General features: G+C 41.9%; 1 protein-coding gene across 9 annotated transcripts in view; it reads right to left on the bottom strand.

Annotated features, from left to right (window-relative positions):
- rgs3a (regulator of G protein signaling 3a) overlaps nucleotides 1-25,177 on the bottom strand; it is a 150,418-nt gene that overhangs the window by 83,446 nt on the left and 41,795 nt on the right. For 7 of the 9 annotated variants that reach the window (XM_037116815.1, XM_037116818.1, XM_037116813.1 and 4 more), the window contains 7 exons: nucleotides 13,307-13,388; nucleotides 11,780-11,885; nucleotides 10,208-10,646; nucleotides 8,136-8,175; nucleotides 6,971-7,326; nucleotides 5,087-5,164; nucleotides 1,156-1,267 (listed from right to left, as the gene is read on the bottom strand). In XM_037116815.1, the coding sequence (XP_036972710.1) occupies nucleotides 1,156-1,267; nucleotides 5,087-5,164; nucleotides 6,971-7,326; nucleotides 8,136-8,175; nucleotides 10,208-10,646; nucleotides 11,780-11,885; nucleotides 13,307-13,388 (1,213 nt within the window). Of the gene's footprint in view, nucleotides 1-1,155; nucleotides 1,268-5,086; nucleotides 5,165-5,413; nucleotides 5,438-6,970; nucleotides 7,327-8,135; nucleotides 8,176-10,207; nucleotides 10,647-11,779; nucleotides 11,886-13,306; nucleotides 13,389-16,846; nucleotides 17,707-25,177 lie in introns of those variants that run through there. The other 2 variants (XM_037116819.1, XM_037116821.1) reach the window with 2 other exon arrangements.

Below are 25,177 nucleotides of genomic sequence, written 5' to 3'. Positions count from 1 at the left end.
TGATTTTTATCAACTGGTTTCCACCCCAGCAAAAAACATTAGGCTGAAACACCAGAGGGTTAAGTTGTGAATCATGTCAGGTTGGGCACATGTGTCTCCTGCAATGGTGCAGCCTGAGGAGAAAGGCTATGCGGCTTTGTGGGGCTACACTGACACCTGTAGGGGGCTTCATACATAGAAAATCACTTGCTCTAAACTTGTAAATTTTGAATTTAATCAGTGATCTTCCACTGCACTCACACTGACCTCTGAACACTTCACTGCCATCAAAGTTTTTTTTTTATTCTAGCGGACAGAACAGCAACACCTGTTGTCCTGCTAAATCAATCCTACAAGCCCTTTTGATAAACATGCACCACAAGATTTCGACACCATTGCCCTCGTTTTCTGGATAAAATCCTGCTCAGCGAGCACAACAATCAACCGACCTGACACCAAGTTAAACACTGAGGAGAAGGACGAGTCATTTATTGCTGTTTTGTAACTGCACATTTAACAGTTTTCAGAATTATGCACCCCCCTCCCCAGTGGCCCAGGCATGACTCCAAACTTTGCCCGTGTGTCCGGCCAACTACTCCAAACACAGATATTTACAGTAAGCCTTATTTATTTGACTTGCCTGGGCTCTGCCAGCCCCGATGGCCAAACTATTCTCTCCATATTAATAGAGGGAGGGCTGTTTACACCAAGGTGAAATAAAAAGACAAAGCAACAGGAACGTGGGCAGCCTTTCCCTAAATATCCGCTGGTCAAGCTCAACTGGAAATATCACCGTATCCATACTAGTGTATGTTTATTTCTAGCAGTGCAATTTGTGTAATTAAGCGTTGAGTTTCAGTATCGCTGTCCCGACTGTAAAAGGTCAAACGTGGTTTAATGTGTTAACATACAGATAACATCTTTTGCAAACAGCAATTTGGCTGATGTCTTTTTGACTTTTAAGACACGTGTTGTAACATGTAGTCACATGGATTTAACTGACGGTGACGAAGAATTGCTTATTGTTGTTGTTCAGTCGTCTTTAGGAATTCATTCACAAAGTCGCCTTTTGATTACAGGAAAAGCTCAAGTACGCCCATGTCTGCTGAGAGATATATCCTACATTTCTCCATACAGTTTTTATATATACAACTAGTCTGACAAATGCTTACGTACCATCCTGGAGCCTCAGCTGTCGGAGGTACAGTGGACTCTGAAGTACATTACACCGGCCTGGCTCATCTTCTCTCGTCACCAGCATCAGGTCAGTGTAGACAAACACTGTAACCTACAAGAGACAGATAGGGAAGGTACAAACAAAGCAGGGGAGTGGGGGCAAGGTTAAAAGGGAGGCAGAGAAGGGAGACAGAAAAAGAAAAGACTTCATTTCATACTTGTGGTCTCACATGGCTTACCGACTGACTTTACACCTTGGTGCAGTCACATCACAGCAACAGACATCAGCAAACCAGTGAGATGCACGAACACCAGCTCACATTTAACAGGTCTCACCTCTGTAAAAGCCCCCTACCTCATTTCTTAGCAAAGGAAATGTAGTTCACACGTACATTAGTATGGCCGTACATGCACATCTCTACCCTTATCTTGGTTTTTTAACCTGTTGAATGTTGACCCTGGGCTTTAGACTTTGCTTTTGTTTTTGTTTTTTTACCTTCCAGTAAAAACACCAAAATGAAGCTCTCACTTCATACCTGCAATATCATTATTTTTCACGTTTCATCATTCAAAGTTCCTCTTAGTTTCAGTCTTACTGTTTTGCTTCACTTGAAATTCTCTAAGTCATGAACACTTAGACTGTCTTTAGAATTAAAGACACAGCTCACTGTTTAAATTGTTTTATTATACGTCTGTGCCATGTTAAATACTCAAGGACTGCCTTTCTGTGAACAGCATATCCAGTTCATGTATTGTTATTCTGTGGAACAAATCTGCTTTCACTCAATTATATCACACACACGCTTATCTGCAGTGACTCTTCAAACCTCTTCTGCTTCTGTGAAGGTCTGAGAATATTTGTTGGTTTGCAAATCATTATGCTATAGTAACGGTTATATATAAACTTGAATCCTGTTTTATAAAGAAACTTGAATTTTCAATGTTTCAATGTGTGCGGGAGACTCCCAAACTTCAGATGTTAACTTTGGGGGCTTCACCGAGAGCTTTGTCCACGTGTCATGTCAGCTCAAGACTGCAGTGGCTTCTGCAGCAGCCAGGTGGGTAAAAGTCACTCCGCTGAAGCATTAAGATGAGAATCAATGATGAGAGGAGCAAAGCATTAAAAATAGAGAGAAAGAGCTCCGATGAATGCATGAAAATAACTTCTGCTTTCATGGAACATGACAAGCTTACAGCCTAATTCATGTACAGGGGCAACAGTTAAAGATAATGCTTTTGCTTTTGGTGGCTTCCTCTGAAGGGTGAAATAGCAGAGAGAGTATTTCAGATGAAGCCAGTGTGTGGTTAGAGTGTGTGTGTGTGTGTGTGTGTGTGTGTGTGTGTGTGTGTGTGCGCGCGTGCATGTGTGTGGAAGTTTGAGTGGGTGGAAGAGGATGTTAGGGTAAAGAATAAGGACAAAGCAAATGAGATACGAGCAGCTGGCAGTTTTCATGAAGACAAACACACTGTCCACTTTACTTGCATACAAGCATTTATGTCCAGAAAGAAGACTTTTGTATCATTGTCATAGTAGTTCTTAATGCCCATCATGGGGTCAGATTCCAACTTTTTCTGGTTTGATTAGTCATAAATGGATGCTACCTTTATGGCAGAGTGCCGAGTATGAATCGGGGAGTTTCACAACCGGAGGTAAGAAGCCACTCTGAAGTCTGGTGGTACGTCCTGGCATTAACACAAACTTAACTTTGTTCCACCGTCATCTTATTTTGTCCAAATTCGCCCTCAGAATCAGCAACAAATGACTTCCTTGTAGAAGCTTTCGAGACTGACAGTGTATTTAGTTGTTGGTTGCACTGGTTTTATATTCAATGTATAATATAGAACAATTAAACATATCGGAGCAGGACTGAGTGCAGGCTCACAAAACAATAATGCATGCCAACTCAGTATTATCAGCAGTCTGTGGCAGTCGTTAAACAGATTTTATAACCTGCATGACTAATTGATAACTTAAAATAAAACAAGTCATTTGTTGAGTTTATTGTTAATATCAAAAACTTTGTATCATGACATTTTTACACTTTATTAAGGATTCAGATGATTCAATTCACTTAAATTTGTCATGTCCCAAAGTCTCTTTGAAATGTTTTAATGATTTAATCCACCAAAAACTCAATTTTGCCACAAATGTCACTTTGGATGAAATCAAATTTGCCGTGCTTATTGTTTGTGTTCAGATATTAAAATGAAAGTGTTTGTGCGAACAATGGAGTTTGTGCGTTTGGCTCCCGGGCAGACCCACTACAGTAAAAGCTGGAACAACACCGACTGATCATTAAAAAACAGTCTGCATGAAGTGGCCCATGCAGCGGAGAGAGACTCCCTCCTGACAAACACTGGCTGTTAAATATTTGTTTTATGACTGACCGCAGAGAGAGGCCACATTACCTTCCATGCCAGCAGTCACTGCACCCTACCTCACCACACAGCAAAGACAATCTGACAGTGCAAATTAAAGAACTGTGGCGAGAGCTTGACGCAATAAAACAACAGTCGCAATGCTCGTTATTTTTCTCTTCCCACACACAAATAGACCTCGTGACTGGGTCTGTCAAGAAAAAAACACATCATAAGACTGACATGTCAGACAGGATTCCCTGATTTGATTCAACAAAACCACCCATTTGAAAGAAAATATCTACCTGGAATCCACCTAGAATTAGTATTTTCTGTTAAAGATTTTGTTGGTTGCAGTTGATCCTACCTCCAATCATCAAAACATGACCTACTTCAGATGTTTTTCTTTTAGAGAAAATGTACCTGGACATTTATCGAGGCAATGCAAATATTTTGAAAGTAAATATCAGCGGATGAATGTGGCTAAATGTCACATATCTGAGTTGCAATCAGTTTTTCTAAAGGAACTTAGCTAACAGACATTTGTAATATCATTAATCTAAGTGTTACAGGTGCCACTACATTATCGTGCATGCATCTGGTACATTACTAAAGAGTTTCTTTGCAGAATAACATGTCGAACACTATCAAAACATAAATGCTGTTTTGCTTTAATGCCCCAACAATATGCAGAGTACGTCTGACACCTACATACATTTAAGCGTTTCTTACAAAATGAGACTCTTTCATTTAAAATTCTGAAACTTCCAAAAGAATGAGTAGCCTCACAGTTGATGCAGAAAAGTATTACGTATTTTCTACTTTTTCTTCCTCAAAATACTGTGTAGGATACCTTTATAATTCATTACATATTGTGTAAGAAGCATTAATAGGCTACTGAAGGAGCTGAACTCTCTTTTGATCCATAAAACAGAATTTTTCTCTGTCAGTCAGATCTCTGGCACTCTCATTCTTTTTAAATTATTAATTTTCCACTGATAGTTCAGAGTCGTGACAAATTCTTGAGGGACGTTCAGACTTTCCTGTTTCTCCTCCTGGGATGTTGCTCGCCACTTGTTTTGCCCACAAACACACATAGGTTCCGACTTCTGATGCTCATTTGGGCAATGGGCCGTCAGTTGTGGTATGGCCGAAAAACACAAACCATACAACTCATTGTGACAATACCACAAAACTTTTGCCACCAGTGTGTTTGTCTGCAATCTTAAGGGCCTGGGAGGAAGGGGATGGGAGGGGAGAGCTTTCTGCATCAATAAAATTATAAAACTCTTTGAAAATGCACAAGGAAAAATTGCATTCTTCTTTTCCTTCAGATCAACCAGATCCAATCGTGCGTCCTCTAATTACCATTTTGCAGCTTTGGGGTTTTCTTTAGATTAGTTTTAGATCATATCCTGCATAAAGTTTTGGATGTTTTGGAAGGTAAACCCTGTGCAGAATACTAAACCCAGGAGCAGCAAGATAAAGCTTTTCACACAAAGCAAGCGTACACACTGATTCTAGTTGTCGCGTATTGAAATGACACGCACTGACATCATTAACTGCCACTTACCTTGAGAGAGTGGTGCTTGCTCTCGTGGAGTATCATCTCCTCGGATATGATGAGAGCTCGGCTGCACAGGTCAAGAGGCTGAGGAACGACATATTACACCAACAGATTAGATTACAGATGCAACGGATTTGGATATCCTTTGAGGCTCATTCATTGATAACGCATGACTTTAATGGGATGTATCTATAAATGACCACAAGCACAAACTAGTATAACTCTCTAGCCTCTGCAACTGTCTAGTGATTCTTAAGATAAAAAATAGTCTTGAGAACTTAATTTTTTCTTCGATACAGATAAAATATCAGACACTGTCAAATAAAACAGTACCAAATCCATTTTTGGCTCCCAAATCCAAAATTTTGTGCAGAGGAGCTCACAGCGAGTGTTTTCTTCACTGTGAGAAACACAACTGAAACTGATTCTATGAAAACAAAAAAGCGAGCTGCAACTGTGAGGCGCTATGTGTGGTCTGCCTATGACAAGACAGTTAAAATGAGTGCGGCAACGTGGGAGGACTTCCTCTCAGTCCAGCGAGTGACAGAGGGCCAATTCAATATGTGTGTGTATGTGTAACATTTGCATACTGTGTGAAACAGGTTCAGGGTAGCGCGCTTCTATATGAACTAGCAGGAAGCTCCACCACTGCCGCTGCCAGTTTCAAATTGTTTGTGGCTGAAAAACCCCAAGACAGAAAAAAAAAAAGAATTGAAATGCTGCGGCTGGAGCAAATATCATGTACCAACCATGTTCAAATAGTCAATTAGATATTTATTATAACAACTGAGTGCTTCGTGTACATGTGCAAAAATGAGAGCATTCATTTTACAGTGACTTCACATTCCAGTCTGCTCCATTTTTTCAACAACTACATTCATAAATTCTTTCCAATTATTATACAATGAAGAATATATATGTAGCAAAGTGTTTCTATGCAGCTAAACCAAGAGATAAAATTTGGACAGAAGTAAAGACAGCTGTAAAGACAAAACTGTCCTGGTTGCTCAGCTTGTAACACTGACCTCCTCAGTTCATTCTAACACCCCCATAATTTCCTGTCTCACTTTGCAGACAGACAGACTATCAAGCCCTGTTGCCTAAAGGCAGAAATTCAGAGAAACATTTGCATATCTAAAATGTGTTATGTGTGAAAATGGAGCCTACATGACTTGCACATCATGAAATTGCTCAGGCTAAAAAAGGGCCTCTGACTTTCGTGACTGCAAACCTCAAAAGTCTATTTCCTTTTGACCCAAATGTTCTGGGGAAAACCGACACTTCTACAGTGATACAATCTTTGCATCATTGTATATGGATATCCGTGTTTGACCACTGACAACTAGTTTTCAGAGTGTCCTAGTGACCTGGTGGTCTTAGATTCATACCACATAACCACTACCATGTGTGCATAGTTCAGGCCTACGTATGTCACCCCCTTCTCTCAAACAGGATGAAAAAAAATCAACTACTGTACATATTATTTCTGAAATAATGTCCAATGAGGGAAGAGAGTGTTTCTGCCCCTCACAATGTCATTAATAACACCTGTGTTCACCTTCTATTTCGTGTCAAAATGGTTTCTCTGAAACAGGTCTATTAACACCTTATCTTGCTTGTTTAATCTGTACAAACGTATCAGTGTGCATTTCAGCACCGTGGCTAAGAGCCAGATCTCAACAGGAGTGAAAATATGGTGGTGCGCTATTTTTTTATTTTTTTCCCATTACAACCTCAACTTTATTTCTAGGAGACCTCTTGAAGCCTGAACAATAAATCACACAAGTTTAATGCAAATCAAAAACAAAGTTTTACTGTAAATATACACACAATTACAAACACACACACACACACACACACACACAGACGTCTTCACAAAAACTGCCTTACTTGAACAAAGATGGGGAAGATAAGGATCTTGGGTGCCACTTTCACATATCCGTAGTTGCCGTGTGGGGTGTGTGAGCGGACGATGGTACAGTTCTGGTAGTTGGCAAAGTTGGCATTCTGCTGTTGGTAGTTAGGTATGCCGGCACTGGTGGAAGTGGACGACGTCTTTGTTGTCTTGGAGTTGTTTGACCGACGGAGGAAGCCCGTGCGGCTAGAGAGACCCCCACCGCCTCCACCACTTCCACCACCACCAGCAACACCAGCACCACCACTGCTCATACCTCCAGAAAAAGCACCCCCAGCCCCACCCTGAGGCTGCTGACCAGAAGCCTGTCGTGTGGGGTATAACCTGGCAGCTGTGGAACAATAGGAGGAAGGTGAAGCAGGTGAGGGTTAAGAGGCAGGTTTTATAATCATTTCTGGAGTTAATTATGCTGTCAGTAATCACGTTGTGGAGTAATCACTTTCATAAAGCCAACAGAGGTCTTATTCGTTTTCTTACGGAGAGCGAGATGTCAAGATCGATGCCATCTTTTACATTTTTGCCCTGATATGAAGACAGACATGATAGCCATGATGTTTAGCTTAGCTTAGCATAAAGCTGGCAAATGTTGGAGGAACAGCTAGCTTTGCTCAGTCAAACACCAACAAATCCACCTACCAGCCCCAGTGCAGCTCATTACCTGACATGTTGTGTCTTGTTTGTTTAATCCACACAAAAGCTCCATAATGTTTGGCAAGGCAGAGGATACAAGCTGTATTTGATTTGTAAGCTGTCATATTTGATATGTTCCAGAAAATACAAACCACATTCAGCATATAATTTGTGATAACTGGTGGCTAAGAAAGCAGTAAAAAGATCAGAGAAATGAATTCACAAAAAACGGACAGCATCAAAAATGTTTTGCATTCCCTGCATGTCTGAGGTCACTTTAATTTGAGACTGTCTCAGGCTGCCAAATGTTAAGTGATTTTAATCATATTCATTAAAATATCAAAAGTCTGAAATGTGAAGTCAAATCTAAATTAACGTTGGGCTCCATCCAAAATAATAAAAGGCACCAGCTTCAACAAAAGGCTTCTAGCCAAAACATCCAGCAGAGATCACTGTGGCCTTTATCGAAACATCGTATTGAGCATGAGAATGAAAGACTGCATGTCTCACCTAACGTTCCCTGGTTGTCTTGGTAAACAGGCCTCAAGATCTGAAAGCAGAATGTTAAATCACATTAATATTAAATAAGCTTTTGTTTTAGCATGATGAGGGCTGACATCTAAGCTAGAGGCTAGAGTGGAATTAAGCCAAAATACATTGAAACAATAACTTAAGATAGAGTAAGCCATTGCTTTCTTAGATGCTATAATGACAGGTGGAATATGTTTCAGAGCTTTACTTTCTATCATCTGATATTCATCATCAATATATCAGGGCTGGACAGGGCCGTCATGAAACAAAAGGTGAATGTTTTCATAGAATGTACATCATACATCATCACACTGGTGTCCTAAACTTTCTCTTGCAGTGACACTGAGCTATGGGTTTGTGTCCAGCATTAGCATCTCTAGTTTTCTCTGTGACACTGAATTCAGTTTCTAGGACTCAGCTGGGCCCCTTTGGTTTTAAGCTGAACTCGGTGAGGCAGCGATGTTTTTCATGTGTCACAACAGATTACCTTCAGCTGGGGGAGTAAAGATAGAAAAAGCTGCCACCACTTCAAATGTTGTTCAGATTAGTTACAGTAGGTGAACTAGGGGTTGGAGAGTCACCGAAATGTTTCAAACCTATCATTTGCATGGTTCTGCACTGGTTCCATCACGATAAATATTTTCCGTAGCGCGGGCTCTCAAAGCTCTTTGTTTGTGAACTAGAGTATTGTGCCGGTGTGTCACCAACATGACCCATTTCCAGAGGCCTCTTGGTATATTTAGCCTGTGATGGCCACCACACAATCTCACCAAAATCCCTGCCTGCTCCTTTTGTTTGGAAAAAGTAGCGGTGGCTGGTCGAAGCAAGGGGGAATGTTTGTTCACAACGTCGGCATGTCCCTGTGATCTCTCTCCAGAGGCTAACCAGACCACTCTACACTCTTTCTTTCTCTCTCAATGCTTTTCTGTGACTCCTCTGAATCTACCTCTGTTCTTCCTGCGAAAATCAATCTTATCTCAAAGCCCCTTAACGAAAGCAGATGGAGGGAGGACGCCACATGACCCGCACACAGACAAACATACGTAACACACACACACACACACACACACACACACAGGTCCACGTTAGAGACAGACTCACTAACAGTCAGACACACAGGAAGAGCTAAGGAAATAATGACAGCAGAAGGATTTAGTTTGTTAGAAATGTTTCAGAAATCTTGAGAAACTATTCAGACACTAAAGGCTGAACAATCAATGAAAGACTGCTGCTGGGAGAGTGTCTTGAATCTTTTAGTTCAACATGTTTGTATTGTCTGAGGAGGTTATTGAGTTAGTAATCGTATCGTTACAGTTGTGTTAGCTGAGGAATTCAGTTCAGTCTTTTTTTTTTTTTTTCAATTTAATGAGTTTGCTTTATTTTCTTTTTTTAACCTCATACACATGACGTCACTGGAAAAATAAGAACATGCTCTATAAAACGTCATATACAGTACATGTCATACTGTGCATGTACATGCATGTTATACTGAAAACTCCATATCGTGCAATGGACAAAGTCTTGTGAATATGTGAATTGTCATAAAGTACACATTAAAATGCTAATTTTGTCGACTTCTTCCTCACTATATTTTTCTTTTTTTTTCACGTATAACTTATGGCACATAGTTGATTTATGTATTCTGTATGATATCTGTATGTCAGATACATATGCATTGTTTTTCTTATATGAGCTGTGCTTGTTTGGTAAAGTGTAATGAAAGAAATACTGCCAAAGCTTCAGATAGTACAGGCATACAAAATATTATTAACAGCTACATGATATATGTTAATGTCTCCTCTTGCAGTCTATTACTCCATATCTACATTACTCTGACCTGTGTGCAGTGTATTCAAAACATGTCTTGACGCACAAATCATTGGCAGCAACCCAAATGACCCCAACATACTGTATATACAGTCCGTCTATCTATCAGCCCCAGGGATGAAAGGTAAGGACACATATCTAGGATGAGCCACCATATGACCGTGGTGAGGATGGGGAGGACGAAGGAGATGATGAAGATGCAGCCCACCACCACTTTGCGGTACCTGGCTTCCGGGGTTGATGGGGGCCAGGATGATGTAGTTGTCCCCGTTGGACGCCTTCACCCTCGTACCCTTCAACGTGGCAGTGTGAGGGTGGTGGAGGTGCCGCGGCTTCCCGTCCAGCTCCTCAGCTGATCCCCCCTGGGCCCCCCACCTCAGGGTCCCTACCCCTACGCCGCTGCTATTTCCAGCGTCGGAGCCATTGACCAGCAGCCTGCGGGCGGCGGTGGCACGGTGGTGGGCTGGGAGAGGCGGCACAGCTGGCGGGGTTTTGCTGGTGCCGACGTCTGGTGCGCGCCTGCGGGCCGGGGGCGAAGGGGCATCGTAGTTTGAGCTGGAGGCGGAGGGCTTGTAGGAGGGCCGGTGGATGAGGCCTTCGAAACTAGGCTTTGCTGAGGGGCCCGTGCGCCACACCACAACTGTGATTTCATTGGCGCTGTTCCTACAATGAGAAAGAGAGTAGAAAATATTCAAAGTAAATATTTACCTCCATCAGGGAAATTATGTTTTCACCCCAGTCCTCTGTTTGTTCAGTGGTTGGATTGTCAGCAGGATTGCACAAAAACTACCAAACAGATTTCTATTTAACTTGGATGGATGATGCATCTTGGCTCAGAATACAGCCAGTTAACTTTTGGTGCAGATCCAGATAAAGGAGGAGATTTAGGATTTTTTTTTTTCATTTTCCTTAACATCATGAGAGGGCTTTTTCGACATTTTCGTTAAATTTCTGAGGGAGTTATGGATGAAATTTTCTTGATTAAGAAAATTAGGCATGTACAGGTGAGTGGTATCAAGAACAATCTGATGTGGATCCTAAGAAAAACCCTCTCTTTTTTCATGACTGAATAAACTTAATAAAACAAACTGACCTTAAAGGACAACACAATTTCATACTGTTTTATGTGTTTATATGTGGCTGACCCTGCCACCTTTCTGCTTCAAACAGTGTTCTGGGAACCTTATCTTCCTCTGAGAACAGTTTGTTTACCTATTAGTGGTAACTACCACCAATTTGTAACTGAGATAATGGGAATACAAAGGGTACCAAAGGTGATAAGGCTTGATTGAAATGATTTAACTGTGCATGTATCTGTTAATGACTTAAGGTAAAACATTTGCAGAAAGAAGTCCATGTAAATCTATTTTGTTATTGAAAATCAACTGACTCATAGAAGTACATATGGGAAAACTCAATGAGGAGAGAACACAATATGAAACACTTTACAATATGACTACGATTACGTTGATGACTCCTGATAAATCCCTAACATCACAACATTAAACCGTACCTCAATCCTAATCTTATCTCACTGTGAATTCTTATTGGCTACAAGCAAAATCAACCTCTGATATGTGCAAACTTTAAACAACACAGCCTTTCTCAGGCAGCCAGACATATCAGAATGTCTCACATCTGTAGGTCAAGCATGAAGGCAAAACTACCACCATAACCCTCTCAGTCCATCATGTAATCTTTACAAATCACTGTCCAGACTCCTGGATAAGCTTAGGATTCACACAAAATTGTGTGTAAATCCACCCCATAATCCTCTGGTGTGTCATACTCATTACCTGATGGCGTGAGCTAGGTCCACACATTTCCACTGCTCCACTGGCTGACCATTTAGCTGCAGGAGAGTGTCCAACTGCTGCAGACCTGCCTGATCCGCTGGACCCCCTGCCAGAGTGAAAAGACAGAGCGAGTGCAGATGATTACACACTCTCGAGTGCACGACATGCTGTCCGGGGCTACAGTTCCTTCATTTCTTTTCTATGCTTGTTCTTTTAGTATTAGAGGCACAAAATGACCAAATTACTGTGCAGATGACAGAATAAAATAATCATTCATACATTAATATTCATTTTAATAAGTATTCATTTTATTGTATTTTTGTTTAATTAACATTTTACTATAATTTTGTTATTTCTATTGCTTATACTATCTTTGATTTCTTTATCATTTATTATTGTTATTATTATTATCTACCCAGGTACTGATCTATGAATAAATGTTAAACATCCTGTGTTTAGTCAGTCACTTTGAGTTGCATCCAGTTTATTTGACAGGTGCATTGTAAACAGGGGCTAACTTTTTCTTTTAGGTGCACCCAAAAATACATTTTGATAAAATTTCTTAACACATTATGTGAAAGATTGCAAACAGGTATAAAATCACAAATACGAAACTGTGATAACATCCATTGTTTGAAAAATAAACTGCTAAGTTTCAGGTGTGACAAATGAAAATGTTTAGTTGCACTTGACAGTTTTTTGTTGCATGTGCGACCACAATAGTCGCACCCTGGAGCCCTGACAAATAAATTAAGATTTGATTGACTGATATGAAGATCCTTGTAAACTGTGGCAAAACTCTGTTGCATTCCCTCTCATCTCTCCTTGGTGACAGTAATGACATGGCAAACTCAAGATTCAGCATCCTGTTCAAAGACATGGCAGCAGGGTGGACGCCTGCCAACACGGGAGCTTGACTCCAACTCCATTTGTCAGACAGGCTCCCTATTAACTGCAACACCCTGCTGACTGAGCCGATGCTCATGGTAATTTCCAGGCTACGACCAACAGTGAAATAAAAGTAAAAAAAAAACAAAAAAGAAACACCCACAGGTGACATGAAATTTTTATGATGTGAGGTGCAATCACGAGATGCCAAAATCAGGTCACTTGATGTGAAGCGAAAGCGGCTTTTACAGGAATATAAGCGACAGTCTAGTGCCCTGAAACTGGAATACAGGAAACAAAATCTCTATTTTTTGACTTGCCACCTGCTCTCCAAGTTCATGTCATAAATTATTAAGAATGTTATAAATCTACTTTTGGCAGTCCTGTGAAAGAAAATGTAATACATCACTTACAGGTAGACAGTCTTACAATCGAATACACTTTAGTAAAGTAACTGCGTGTATGGCTGCTTTTTAAATTTATAAAAATGAATGATTCTGTGCCTTAAGCTTCCAGAGAGAGAAATGCCAAGAAAAACAATGTAAGATTGCTCCATCTTGAGGCAATTTAAGTCAATATTTAACCATCTTTCTGGAAAGTTGAGCTTCATTTACACACTCATGAGCATGCAACACTTGCCTGGATCAACAGCCTGCACCCTCACAGGGGAATCGGAGCAGATGGTGAAGCCATATCCATCCTTTCCTCGAAGGATGGTCACCTGCACAAAACACACACATACACACACAGAGTTAGTCAGTGATATTAAGATATGACCTCTGTTTCTCTCCCCCTACTACTACCTGGAGGAACCAAAAGTAGCACGCTGGCAGAATAATCAACTTCCTTCCTACAGGACGATTAAGTAGATCTGTATTCTGCCTCTACTTCCTATTAAAACTGTCTTGACAGCAGTTTCCCTCTGAACCCAATTAGCCGAGTTAGTGGGAAAAACAACTCAGAGTGACAGGAGACGGATGTTCTTTGTCCAGGAGTCGGGAAGAATTGAATAAACCGAATCTGCCCAAAATCAGATTTCCTGTCGATTCTCATCTATGCGTCAGTATGCAATACCAGCCCTTCATTGTAAAACTGCTCCTGTAAATACTAATGATACCAAGTGTAGAGAGTGAATCTAGACTGCTTAAACATTTCTTCTCCCAGGTTAGTCCCACTGATGTTAGGATTTGGCTTTATAGGCCAAAACGCTACCATTACATACAGCGTGACACTGCTTTTTATGAAACAAAACAGGAGAAAAAAATAATTTCTGATGAAGTGATATGTGACCTGCCATGAGGTTACTAAAAGACGAACAGTTTTTTATGACTTTTTTATCAAACAGCACCAGCAGGAGAGTTAGGACTGTAAATCCTTTGTAAAGTTTGGTATCTCCATCCAACTGCTGTGGCTAAAAGTGCAATCCCATATTTTGGCATAAAATGCAAGCATCAGGAGTAGAGTTCAAATCCAGTTGGCATCAGAGCTGCAACAATTACCTGAAAATTACCTGCCCACAATTTTGATAATCGATTAATCACTCATTTTCTGGTTCCAGCATCTTGAGTAAATGATATGCTGCTTTTCTTTGCCATATGTGGCAGCAACAGATGAGTCTCTGGGTTTGGAATATGGCTTGGACAAAAGTTTGGACAAGAGACCACTGTTCACATCACTTGCAAAACCAAAAGTCAATGGCGACTTCTTTTAGGAATGCACTTAAACTAGTCTTTTACATTCTTAACGTTGGTTACTTATGTCAGCCTGAATGTTTAAAGTTCGGGCTCAGCATTACGATTACTTTAAAACACAACATGACGACTCAAATACACTAGACACACATACACACACGCACGCACACAGAGACAATGGGGATGGCTCTTTCCCATTGTCTCTCCTTCACTTTGACCCTGCATCGTCAAACATTCAGTACCTGTCCCCGATGGCCGGAGCCAAAGTCAACATGATTCTGTCCAAAACATCTCACTTTCCATCTCATCTGCTGACAACCAGGGGCCCAAAACACACAGACAGCCCCGCCGCCCTCCCCATCCTCTCTCTCGCTCTGTCTCTAGCAGAGGAAGAGGGAAACTACATGTATATGCTGCTAAATTACAGTCTACCCAGGAGCGGGGACGCAGCGACTTGGAGAAATACAGTGATTATTCAGGGGCCCGAAGCTTGTGATGACCCTAAAATGTCGGACACGATTGCAGTTTCTTATAGTCCACTGATTTTTATATGCCCTGTGTCACACTGTTGGGGGCCGCGATGCCCTTACCGTATTTCTCTACCCTTAGTCTCTCCGATTTCTCTCTGTTTGAGCCTGCCTCCCGACTGACACCATTGTTTTGAAGACAGGTGAGTCATTTAAGTGCTGTACAAAATACATTCGGTACCCTCTTTAATGCGTCTGAAACGTTGGGTTAACGGGGTTGACTTTCTTCCTCTGTGGCCAGTCACACACACGGATGCACACGTGACTCACCATCTTCATCCGTGACTGCAGCAAAAATGTACAGATAGCATTATATATGCTACAGTTGATTTCCTGCACTCTGCTTATTTTCGAATAAAGACAAACAAAATATCTAGCAGCTGAGCTGTGCAACAGAAATGAAGTAATCAGGCAAAAAAGGACAGAGGAAGGGATGAGATGCATGAAACGACGGTGGAGAGAGATGACAAAGAGCTAAGCAGCAATGAGAGATTAAATAGTGATAAAAGAGGGACAGTGGGACTTGAAAAGCGAGGGGGCTTATGACAGCGGCAAACAAGAGGAACAGATGGCATGAAAATTACATTTCACTGGAATAGGGCATCAGTCATGTGACATTTCTGAAGGATCACCTTGAAGAAAATGTTGAAAAGCAAAGAGCACCACGACTCAAAATGAACAGAAGTAAAGTCTATCCGCCACGCCTCGTCTTTCTTTCTATTTATGTTGTTTTACAAAAAGCTGTTCCAGACTTTGTGAAGACCTCTGAGAGCTGCCTTAATGTGGACCGGTTCATCCAAAGTCCGGAGACTTTAATTCAATTTGTGCGTAGTTGAGTCCAACCACTTGGACTCCTCTGGACTGCTTGCATGGGAGAGCAGTCCCATGGCCCCCTTGTCCACTTGTGAATGAAAGCAGAGGGATTATTTTCCAACTGGAGGAGAACAGAAGCAACTAGATTGGAAATAACACAAGAAATACGTGTATAATAAGAGTGCTCTCGAAGTGATTCATTTGTTTTTTTTCCTCAGTGCATCAATCACCAGGCACATTACCGAAAATGAACAACGATAGATCAATGGGAAAAGTTCCCAGCTTGCATTAAATATTCATATTGTATGAGCAGCGCCTTAATGATAAATTGATAGCAAAATCAAAGCAACTGTGGATGAACCGACTAGACTACGATGTCAACTTTCTTGTGATGAATTTAGATGTAACCCAAAGGAGGACAACCCCGTATCCCATGTGTGTGGAGTATATGTTCACGCATGTGTGACAGAGCTTTTTCCCCTTTTTTACGTTCACGCCTCGCTGCTCCACCATTGTTTCAGACATGATTGCATGAAGCTGGGAGCAAGATGTCCAGCTGCTTTTTCAGTCTCTTCAAAATATACGCATCTGTTCATATTTTTCACATTTTCTTCCACCCGGTCAATTGAATTATTTCATGACATTTCATTTCCCTATTTGTTCTAATGTGCTATTCAAATTTGTTGGCTACGAATTTGTGGGATGAAGGCATCAGTTTATGAGCAGAGCACATGTTTTTCTCCTCATCTCCACTCCTGCTACCCTTCTCTCGCTACATGGAGGATAAATAATGTAGAGGATAGACAGCTCACAAGACACATACCCCCTTTAAACTCCTACACTCGCTCACGGATAATTATTCCTTGCCGGATGTGTCGGACGTGTCACTGAAAGTGCATTTTCTTCATCGGTAATGGGAAAGTGTGAGGATCCCAAATTGATTGCCACGTCAATTTTCATATGCAGCTTCCATCACTGACAGTTTGACAGCTAACTGAAATGTTGCAGCTTTACAAATGATGGAACTTCTTTTATATTTTTGCAAAATAATTGTAAAAGTATTGATCAGAGATTGCAACTGCCAAAACTTTGGGCGCTCTTGTTTTTCAGCTTCAGCCCCTCCCTTACTCTCTGTAACACAAACACACCTGAGGCAGCCTACATCCGATGCAGAGGTGGCACAGCCCATGGATGGTATGCATCACACCTCCACCTCCTCCTCCTCCTCCTCCTCCTCCTCCTCCGGCATTCAAATCAGCAGCCAGCACGCACACGCTGCGACGGTGACTTTCCACCTGGCCGGCCCGTCTGCAGCCCGAGTACCTCCACAGCTTCCTCTGTGCGGCTGAGTGTGTGCTCCTGGGGCTGTGCTCCGATGGCTGGGTTGACTTAAGCGTGTTATGGATCATCTCGCCAGCGACGGTCGCTCAGTCTCGCAGAGTTCAAAATGTGTAATTGCCAGGTGACAGTCCGGGTGAGATGGTCCTGGATGGTAATGTGTCTCACCTTGCCTGGAAAAACTGACAGGAATCCGTCGCCGATGATAAAAATGCGTCCTTAGAGACGTGATTCTGGCCTTCGCTTCGATTCAGCTTTCCCCAAATGAGCCTCGATTCAATTTTCTTGTTAACAGTCCTTTCTGCAGAATTGGCGTCACTCTGCCACTGACCTCCAACTGCACTCATTCATGGTTTGTAAGTAACGGCACTCAAGTCATCAGTGCATATCCCTGCGTCTGTACCCGTCATTTCATCCGCAGTCTCTGGTCCTTCTCTTTTTTCTCTTCTCTTAAACTTCACCTCAGTCTTCCCTTCGTCTTCTTTCCTTCAACTTTTCTTTTGCTGTCTTCTCTTCTCGCGTTTGTTCGAGCACTCTGCCCAGCTCCTTTTGCCCGGTGGCCTAAACGGCAGCAGCTGCAGTAGCTCCTGAGATCAGCTGTGTGAAAGAGTGTAGCGGCGTCATGTAGGCGAGACTGGCGCTGGCTCGGCCTGCTCAGGCCACACTGTAGCTCCTGGCAGGGGCGCTCATGGGAACTCTTCAACAGCAGAAGAATAGGAGGAAGTGCCTCCCACCGCCTCCCCCCCTCCACCTCCACACACATACCCTGTACACACACACATGCACTTACGCATACCTCGCCACCCCACAGCCAGGACAGCTTTGTGTGTCTGCCCCCGATAAGACCAGTTTACTTCCTGAGTCCACACTATGAGGCTGTGAGAGGTGCCATAGCTCTCAGTCATTTTGCAAATATACACTGTAGTGACTAATGCAGGTGGCAGAAGGGAGACGTGTGTGAATCAGAGGGGGGAAGGCCGGATTTTGAACAGGACTTGTTGGGAAACTCTGACGCCGCAAACTTGTCACAGAGGACTTAAACTCTGGACCATAATTGCACGGAAATGTGTCTGATTGCTACACAACTTTTAATGACCACTTTTACTTTCATCACACACACACAAATGCCTCAATCAGGCTTCACTCCTCGTCCACCTTAGCTACCATATTCCCAAATCTCTATCCAGACATTATGCTTGTTTGTTATGTTTTCAACTTCCATATTTCCTCTGCTTTTCCTTTCAGCTGCCCCCCCCCGACTGCACGGTACGGAAATTCACACGTCTGCTATTCTCTGGCAATCTCCCCTCCTCTTTCAGTTATCCAAACATGACTTTTATTTTTGTTTTCAATGTCCATAAGCCTGGGAAAGAGGTGGTAATCTGCAGAGAAATAACAACAAATGGCTCAGCGACAGCACTGCAAAACAGAAAAAAACCTGTTAAATTGCTGCTAAAACAGTGGCCAGTCTAACCCCTAGCAACCCCATTAATTGCCAGCTTGCCTCTGTTCCTTTCTATCATTTGGATGTCTGGCTCATCATGGATTGAAACATGGACAGAGAAGTGACAGAGGGGTGAAAGAGGAGCAATGCTGCACTAGTCTCCCCGATGCTAATAAAGTGGCAGAAAAGGCCGTTGTCTTAAGATCCCTTCATGCCAATAGTAATGGCAGCTTTTCCCTGTTTGCCTTTTCAAAAGGGCGAGGGTTACCCGTCAAGCACACAAAAAACACTTTCTCTCTCTTTCATGCTGCGCTGTTCACCTCTAAATAGGCAGAAGGACGGATTAGAGGGAGAGAAGAAAGGCAGAGAAGAAAGCATGTATTAGGGAGAGGAGTGAAAGAAGAGTTTGAAAAGCTTGTCTGGGAGCCAGACGAGGCCAATCTGGTGTTTAGTAGTGTGGGATCTCTCTCTCCCTCTCTCTCTCTCTCTCTCTCACTCTCTCTTTCTCTCTCTCTCTCTCTCTCTCTCTCTCTCTCTCTCTCTCTGTCTCTTTCTGACCTGAATAAACAGCTATCAAAGGAGGGGGCGTCTTCCAAGCCAGTGAACACACAGGATGGGTCTAAGGCCAAGTTCAGGGTCTCAGTTCACGACGTGCTTCAAGTCAAAACTGTAGAGGCTCAACGTAAAGGATTCATAACAACACTGCAGGTGCAACATTTTGAAGATGACACAGAGAATAACATGAGACAAAATGAGATGACAGCGCAGTATCCAAATCACATGAAATCACTTTTTTTTTTTTTTTTTTTCCGAGATGAAAGCTAACATGATTGTTTGGTACAGACCCAGACGTGAGAACGAAAAATGCAATGCCAAAAAATGATCACTCCCACCAATTGAGAATCAGGACATAATCCCAATATCTGTCAAAAAGCCCGAAGTTGGATTTTCCCACTTCCCAGTTGGCACTTTCTACTGGAGCGCCAGTTGGACACACCTAATCAACTCAAAATCCAAGACGGCTGCTTCATGAATCTGCAGCTGTGAAAGCTGTAGAACACAATGTTTATTAGCACTTCTGTTTCATTTGTGTCTCATTAGTCTGACACACAGTTCTGTCCAACTGCCATCTGTGGGCATGTTGCTTCGATGTTTGTATACAGCTAAATAAAGTGCAAATCATTGTTAATCGCATGGTGTTATAAACAATAGCTAAAAAATCTTTAACTTGGCGAGACCTGGTATTCAAACATGTAGTACTGGAATGTCATTAACTTGGGTATGATGTCATTCCAAGATCCGACTTGCAACTCCCAAGGTGAATGGAACACGCCATAAACACAACCATCATATAGCTGAGGGTAATGGGAATGTCATTAGTTTGCAGGTGGGTGTATTATAACCATACAACCATGTTGTAACCATAATATTGGACAAATACACATTTTGAACTTGAGATGTTTTGGAGGGAATATCCAAGTATCAAAATACCATGAAAATCCATGCAAAAGTTGTGTCAGTATTTCCCTCTGAACCACAATTTCAAGCTCATGATGGCTATCAAAGTCATCGACAGACCAACATTGCCATCTATAGAGCCATGCTTTCCACCTGAGTTTATAAAAGCCTTTCTATCATCTGTGCATGAACACACCGAAGGCGGCAGACCTTCCATCTAAAGCTCTGGCCATCTGGAGCAATTTGGGGGTGATGGGTGACTCCCACCTGAGGCACAACCATTCCATACAATGTGATAAACACTGTAGCTATGTGCATCACATCCACTGTATGTGGTTTTGTTTCTTTCAAATTAAAAGAGCACCTAGGGGCAAGTTTAAGCAGGACTCTTGAAGGTTAGGACCCTGGGCCTAAAGTGCTCTCCAAGTATAACGTTCTGGCAATAACACAAACCATTCTTCGTTTCATGTTGATGCATAGGCCAGAAAACCTAACCTCCCTGCCCTCCTTTCAGCTCACCTCACCCTTCCCTCCCATCTTTTCTGTCAGACAGATGCGTCAGACCCATTTTCACAGAGACAGTTTCGGAGCTAATGCTAGTTGACAAGCAGAGTGATGGGGGGTGGGTGGGGGGGGGGGGGCACGTTGTCCAGGGTGCAACTATTGTTTCTATTCATGAACTCTCTGCTCAGTGCCAATGACATGAGCAGATTTTTTTTTTCTTGCCTGTAAACATAATTGGTAAATGCTGACATGGCAGCTGAGGAGATAAATTCTTGTTATGCTGCACGTCAAGTCTGATTATTGCCATGAGGTGAGAAAATTTTAGTCTGGCACTCACATTTTGGAGATTACTTAAACATTTCATTATGCTTTCTTGCAGGCGAACGTATCTGTGCTTACTTCGACTTCGACAGGTAAAATGAACCTTTAAATGGCTATAAATCAATGACAACGCACACGATGACGTTTTTAAAGGGAAGTCTAAGAGAAAAGTAAGAGACAGTTTCTCTTTCACAAAATGTCACTCCGTTGACTAAGACCAGTATTTATCTGAAGATGCTATAATTCTTGCCTACATCTAGCCATCTTGCCTGTATCTAAAACAGAAAAAACATGGAAACAAAAAAGTCGAATAAAAATAATGTAACTTGATTGCTGTGACATTTTTTAAAGCATAATTTCTCCCCCCAAAAAATGTACAATTGACTAAATGTATTAAAGGAAAGTGGAAAAAACGCTGGGAAAGGCTGACAAACAGGGAAATATATTCTTGAGGTAGTCTCGCTTGAGGGAGATTCCATTGTAGATATCAAGTATTATCTTCGCCAACAACTGAAGTGTCCAAAAGCTTTCAATGAGCCCCGTGCAAATCATTAAAATTATTCATGGTCATCATCAAACACTGAAAAATGTTTGAGTAGGTAAAGAGTGGGCAGTTAATGACACCACAGAGCTCTTTGTGAAGCAGGGCTGATGGCCATGAGGTGACAGTGGGAGAAAAGAGAGGAGCTGGAGGAGGCCACAGCAGTGAAGGAGGAAATACGCAAAGGTCTGGAAGGGAGCAGGGACGAGGCAACAGAAAAATGGGTACACGAAAGAGGAGAAAGTCTAAAAGGTTTTCCATTCTTCGCTAATTCAGTCTGTGAATGTGCTTTCCCCCTTTCCCTTAACTCTCCCCTGAGACGGTCCCACACAAACCGCACAATCATCTGTTACTTTGATTCACCCGGAGATAAAGAGGAAGAGAGAGAACAAGAAGGAGGTGGGGGAGGGAGGGGAGGCGCGGGGGAGAGGAAAAGGAGCATTCACAAATCCGGATGCAAAGCTTTTCCATCTCAATGCCGCGCCACATCATTTCTGCCCTCTTCACCTTCCATATGACTTCAAAAAGCCGCTCAAACTCTTGACATACTGGTTGCAGGATTGTTATTCTGCGAGCGATGCGAGGAATGTATTCCGCAGCAAGAAACACAGAAAGACAAAACATGTTTTCTTGTGATTCACTGTGCCAAGTGTGGTGCTTTGTAAAGACAGAGCAATAAAAAGGCATAAGGTCAAAGGCATTAGCACTAATTTCAGGCATAATTCATCCCTGATGTTTTTGTGTGAGTGTGTTTATGTACGTTTATGTGTGTGTGACCTGCATTATGTGCAGAGTGGTGAAGAATGTGTGAAAGCGTGAAAGTAAAGTGAGCTTCTCTGTCTAATCCCATCCTGTCGAGATTCTTAACTACAGTAAGTTCATATGACCACTGCTTTTTACAGGTTTTGAAAGGATATTTGTTTTGTTGACCTGCTGATCTGTTGAATAAGCATATCTGTTAGTCACTGCAAGAGTCTGTTTTCTCACTTTCATTAACATTGCAATAGAGGGCATTTTGTTGACAGTTTCTCAAAGTTTCTCAAAGAATAATGCATGGTGCTTGATGTACAAGGCATATTTTGGTGGCTGGTATTAATGAGTGCAGTTTGATGCAGATCCTCGATTGGGTGAGCTTACATCGAAAGGGGCTTGTGTGCCAAAAAAGAAACTGCATTTACCTACATCAGATTTGAAACAGGAACAGTGAAGTCACAGAATCAGCCAAATGTTGCCTGACAACAAGTACTGAACTGTTCCTGCCAAAACACCCATTCTTGAAAACACAATATCCTCTCATAATATCTACAAAATTAACTTCTGTGTGGTAAAAGTGCTTCATTTACTCATAAAAAACAGCTACCAAACAGCTACCAATGAAATACCTGTCATTACTAATAAATTAGTACTATATCAACATAATTTCTAGGCAGGGTTTCTATGGCAAACTTGACTCTAATTTTATTCCAACTTTACTTACATGGTCAGTCCCATGATTGTACCCATAACCTGTTCTGATGTTGTCCTGCAAGATGCCTGTATGATCTGAAGACAAGAGGTCTGGGCCACACTTTGACTGAATGTCAGTGTAAATTCTTTCTTGTTTTTAGAAAGTATATATGGAGCCCTCAGGCATTAGCAGACGGCCAGGCCACGTGTGGTTGTGGTTTCCAATGTCTCTGTGCTTAAGGTCTGTCAGTATGTTTTCTTAGACTACTGCACTGTGCTTAAGTGCAGTGCTGTTTTCGGACAATACGCCGTTGTAAAATCAGCGAGTGTACACTTAGACTGAAAGCTCTTTATTACCGTTCTTTTCGAGCGCTTAAGTACAGTCTTCTATACATTAATGCTCCATGCACTGCAGCACCTCCACTTAAGTACCAAAACAAGCACCCGGTGTTGCAGACAAGTGATGCATAACAGAAATACCTGTGAAGGAGAGCTATTTATCAAGGGTCAGGGTTTTTTTGGCATAAACACATTACATGCAGACGGATGTTTTTAAGTCTGAAAGCCAAATTGTTTGAGAAACAAATCAGATTTATATTCCGTCTGAACATAGCCTTACAGCTTGAGGAAAGCAGCTGTACCGCAGTCTGGTGGTATGACAGCAGATACTTCTGTACTGCTTGCCAGACAGCAGCAAGCTGTGAGTAGGGTGAAAGACTTCTAATATCCTACATGCCTAATATGTGACAGCTGACCCCTCTGATTTCCTGTAAAGACTGGCCCCATCTAAATATAGTCACTGTCACAAATGCATCATAACCTGAAAAAGTGAATTTGCTCATCCATGTTGGCATCGTGTGGGAACAGGAGCTGGACTCAATTTTCCATGAAAGTCGCTCTGGAAATGTTCCAACTTAGGACCCAGTAAGATTAGTAACCCAAGTAGGAATAAATCATCCCCCTACAGTGTGAACAAAGCATGCAAAATACGTTGCAACACTCACAGCCAACAAGGCAATACTATCTCTGATGGGTCAAATGACTCAGGGAATAATGACAGAGGAACTCCTGTGCCAGCAGTAATATGTGAGGACTTTTGTTTCTTTGCATGACATGACCTACTTGTGCACCACCTCCAAAATAAGTTCATATATTTATGAGAAAAGACGTTCATGTTTAATATCTAAATGTTCATCTTCAGGACTGTCTGCAAAGGAAACCTATATTTACATCAGTAAAAAGAGAACACACAATCAGGTTTGTTTAAAATGTCGTCATTCCAGACAAAATTTAAAAACACACAAAATAACTATTCTTTGACCAAAAATCGAATTTATGGTTGACACTTCTTGTTACTGAGAAAGAGAAAAACTAAGAAATGTATCAAGGAGGCTCCTTCAGCTTCCAAGCCTTTGGGATGACGGGCCCTTGTGCTGCTTGGCATTGTCTTTGACTGGCAGCTGAACTGGCAGTGGGACAGTGACATGATTGTAGGCATCACGCTCTGTTAACTACAGCTGAAAAGCCAAGGAACAAATGATGTAATGATAGCTGAAGAAGGACAACATCGCACTACACAAAAGTAAGCTGTTGAGATAGCTACAGCTAACAAGCTATCTAGCCTGCAGAATCGTGTTAGTGACTACACTTTTCCCCGATGGACCTTTACTGTAACAGTTTGTTAAACAAGCCGAGCTGAAGGGAGGTATTGTAGGCTATTAAAATAAATTGTTTTGACTGGATTTGTTTTAAAAAATCTCAATGGATCTGATTGGAACATGATCCAAACTTTCAGTGACGCTCAACACTGACAGGAACAAAAGGCTGCTGGCAAAGCTACTGTATGTGTCAAGGCAGTAGTACATAGTTGTCTTCACGCGTCCGGAGGCCAACAGTGGAGTAAGCAATAAGACTGCTGCTAACTGGGGGGGTGAGTGCTTCTAACAAAGAAAAACAATCAAAATCCGTAAAAGACAAAGCTTACTTTAGCTACTTGCATGGGTGCCAAACCACACCTTACCACAGATGTATTTACAATAAACGTGTCTGTTCCTGTGGTTGCTGTCATTATTACATTTTGTCAAGCAAATGCTGACTCAAGTAATCACTGTTTCCAATTCCAAGCTGTAAAATGGCTAAACGCATCATCAGTCATGCTCCAGCATCTCTTTAAACAGTTTAAGTGGTCGTCCTCGTTCATTGCTAATTAATCCCATACAGCCAACAATGCGAAAAATTGACGTCAATCACTACGAAATTGAAATACTGACACAAAACTGCGAGGCAATAGAGACGACCCCCTCATCTGGAGCCCATGAACAGCTCAGAAATACTGGCTTCGAATCCAACCACACAGATCTCTTTTCCCCTTTTCTCATGACAAACCATCATTCTGCTCCACACGCAAGTCTGCTCTCTGACAGATAT

This window comes from Acanthopagrus latus, chromosome 12, assembly GCF_904848185.1.
Source record: "Acanthopagrus latus isolate v.2019 chromosome 12, fAcaLat1.1, whole genome shotgun sequence".
Lineage (NCBI taxonomy): Eukaryota > Metazoa > Chordata > Actinopteri > Spariformes > Sparidae > Acanthopagrus > Acanthopagrus latus.
This window is presented reverse-complemented; position numbering and strand designations above follow the sequence as displayed.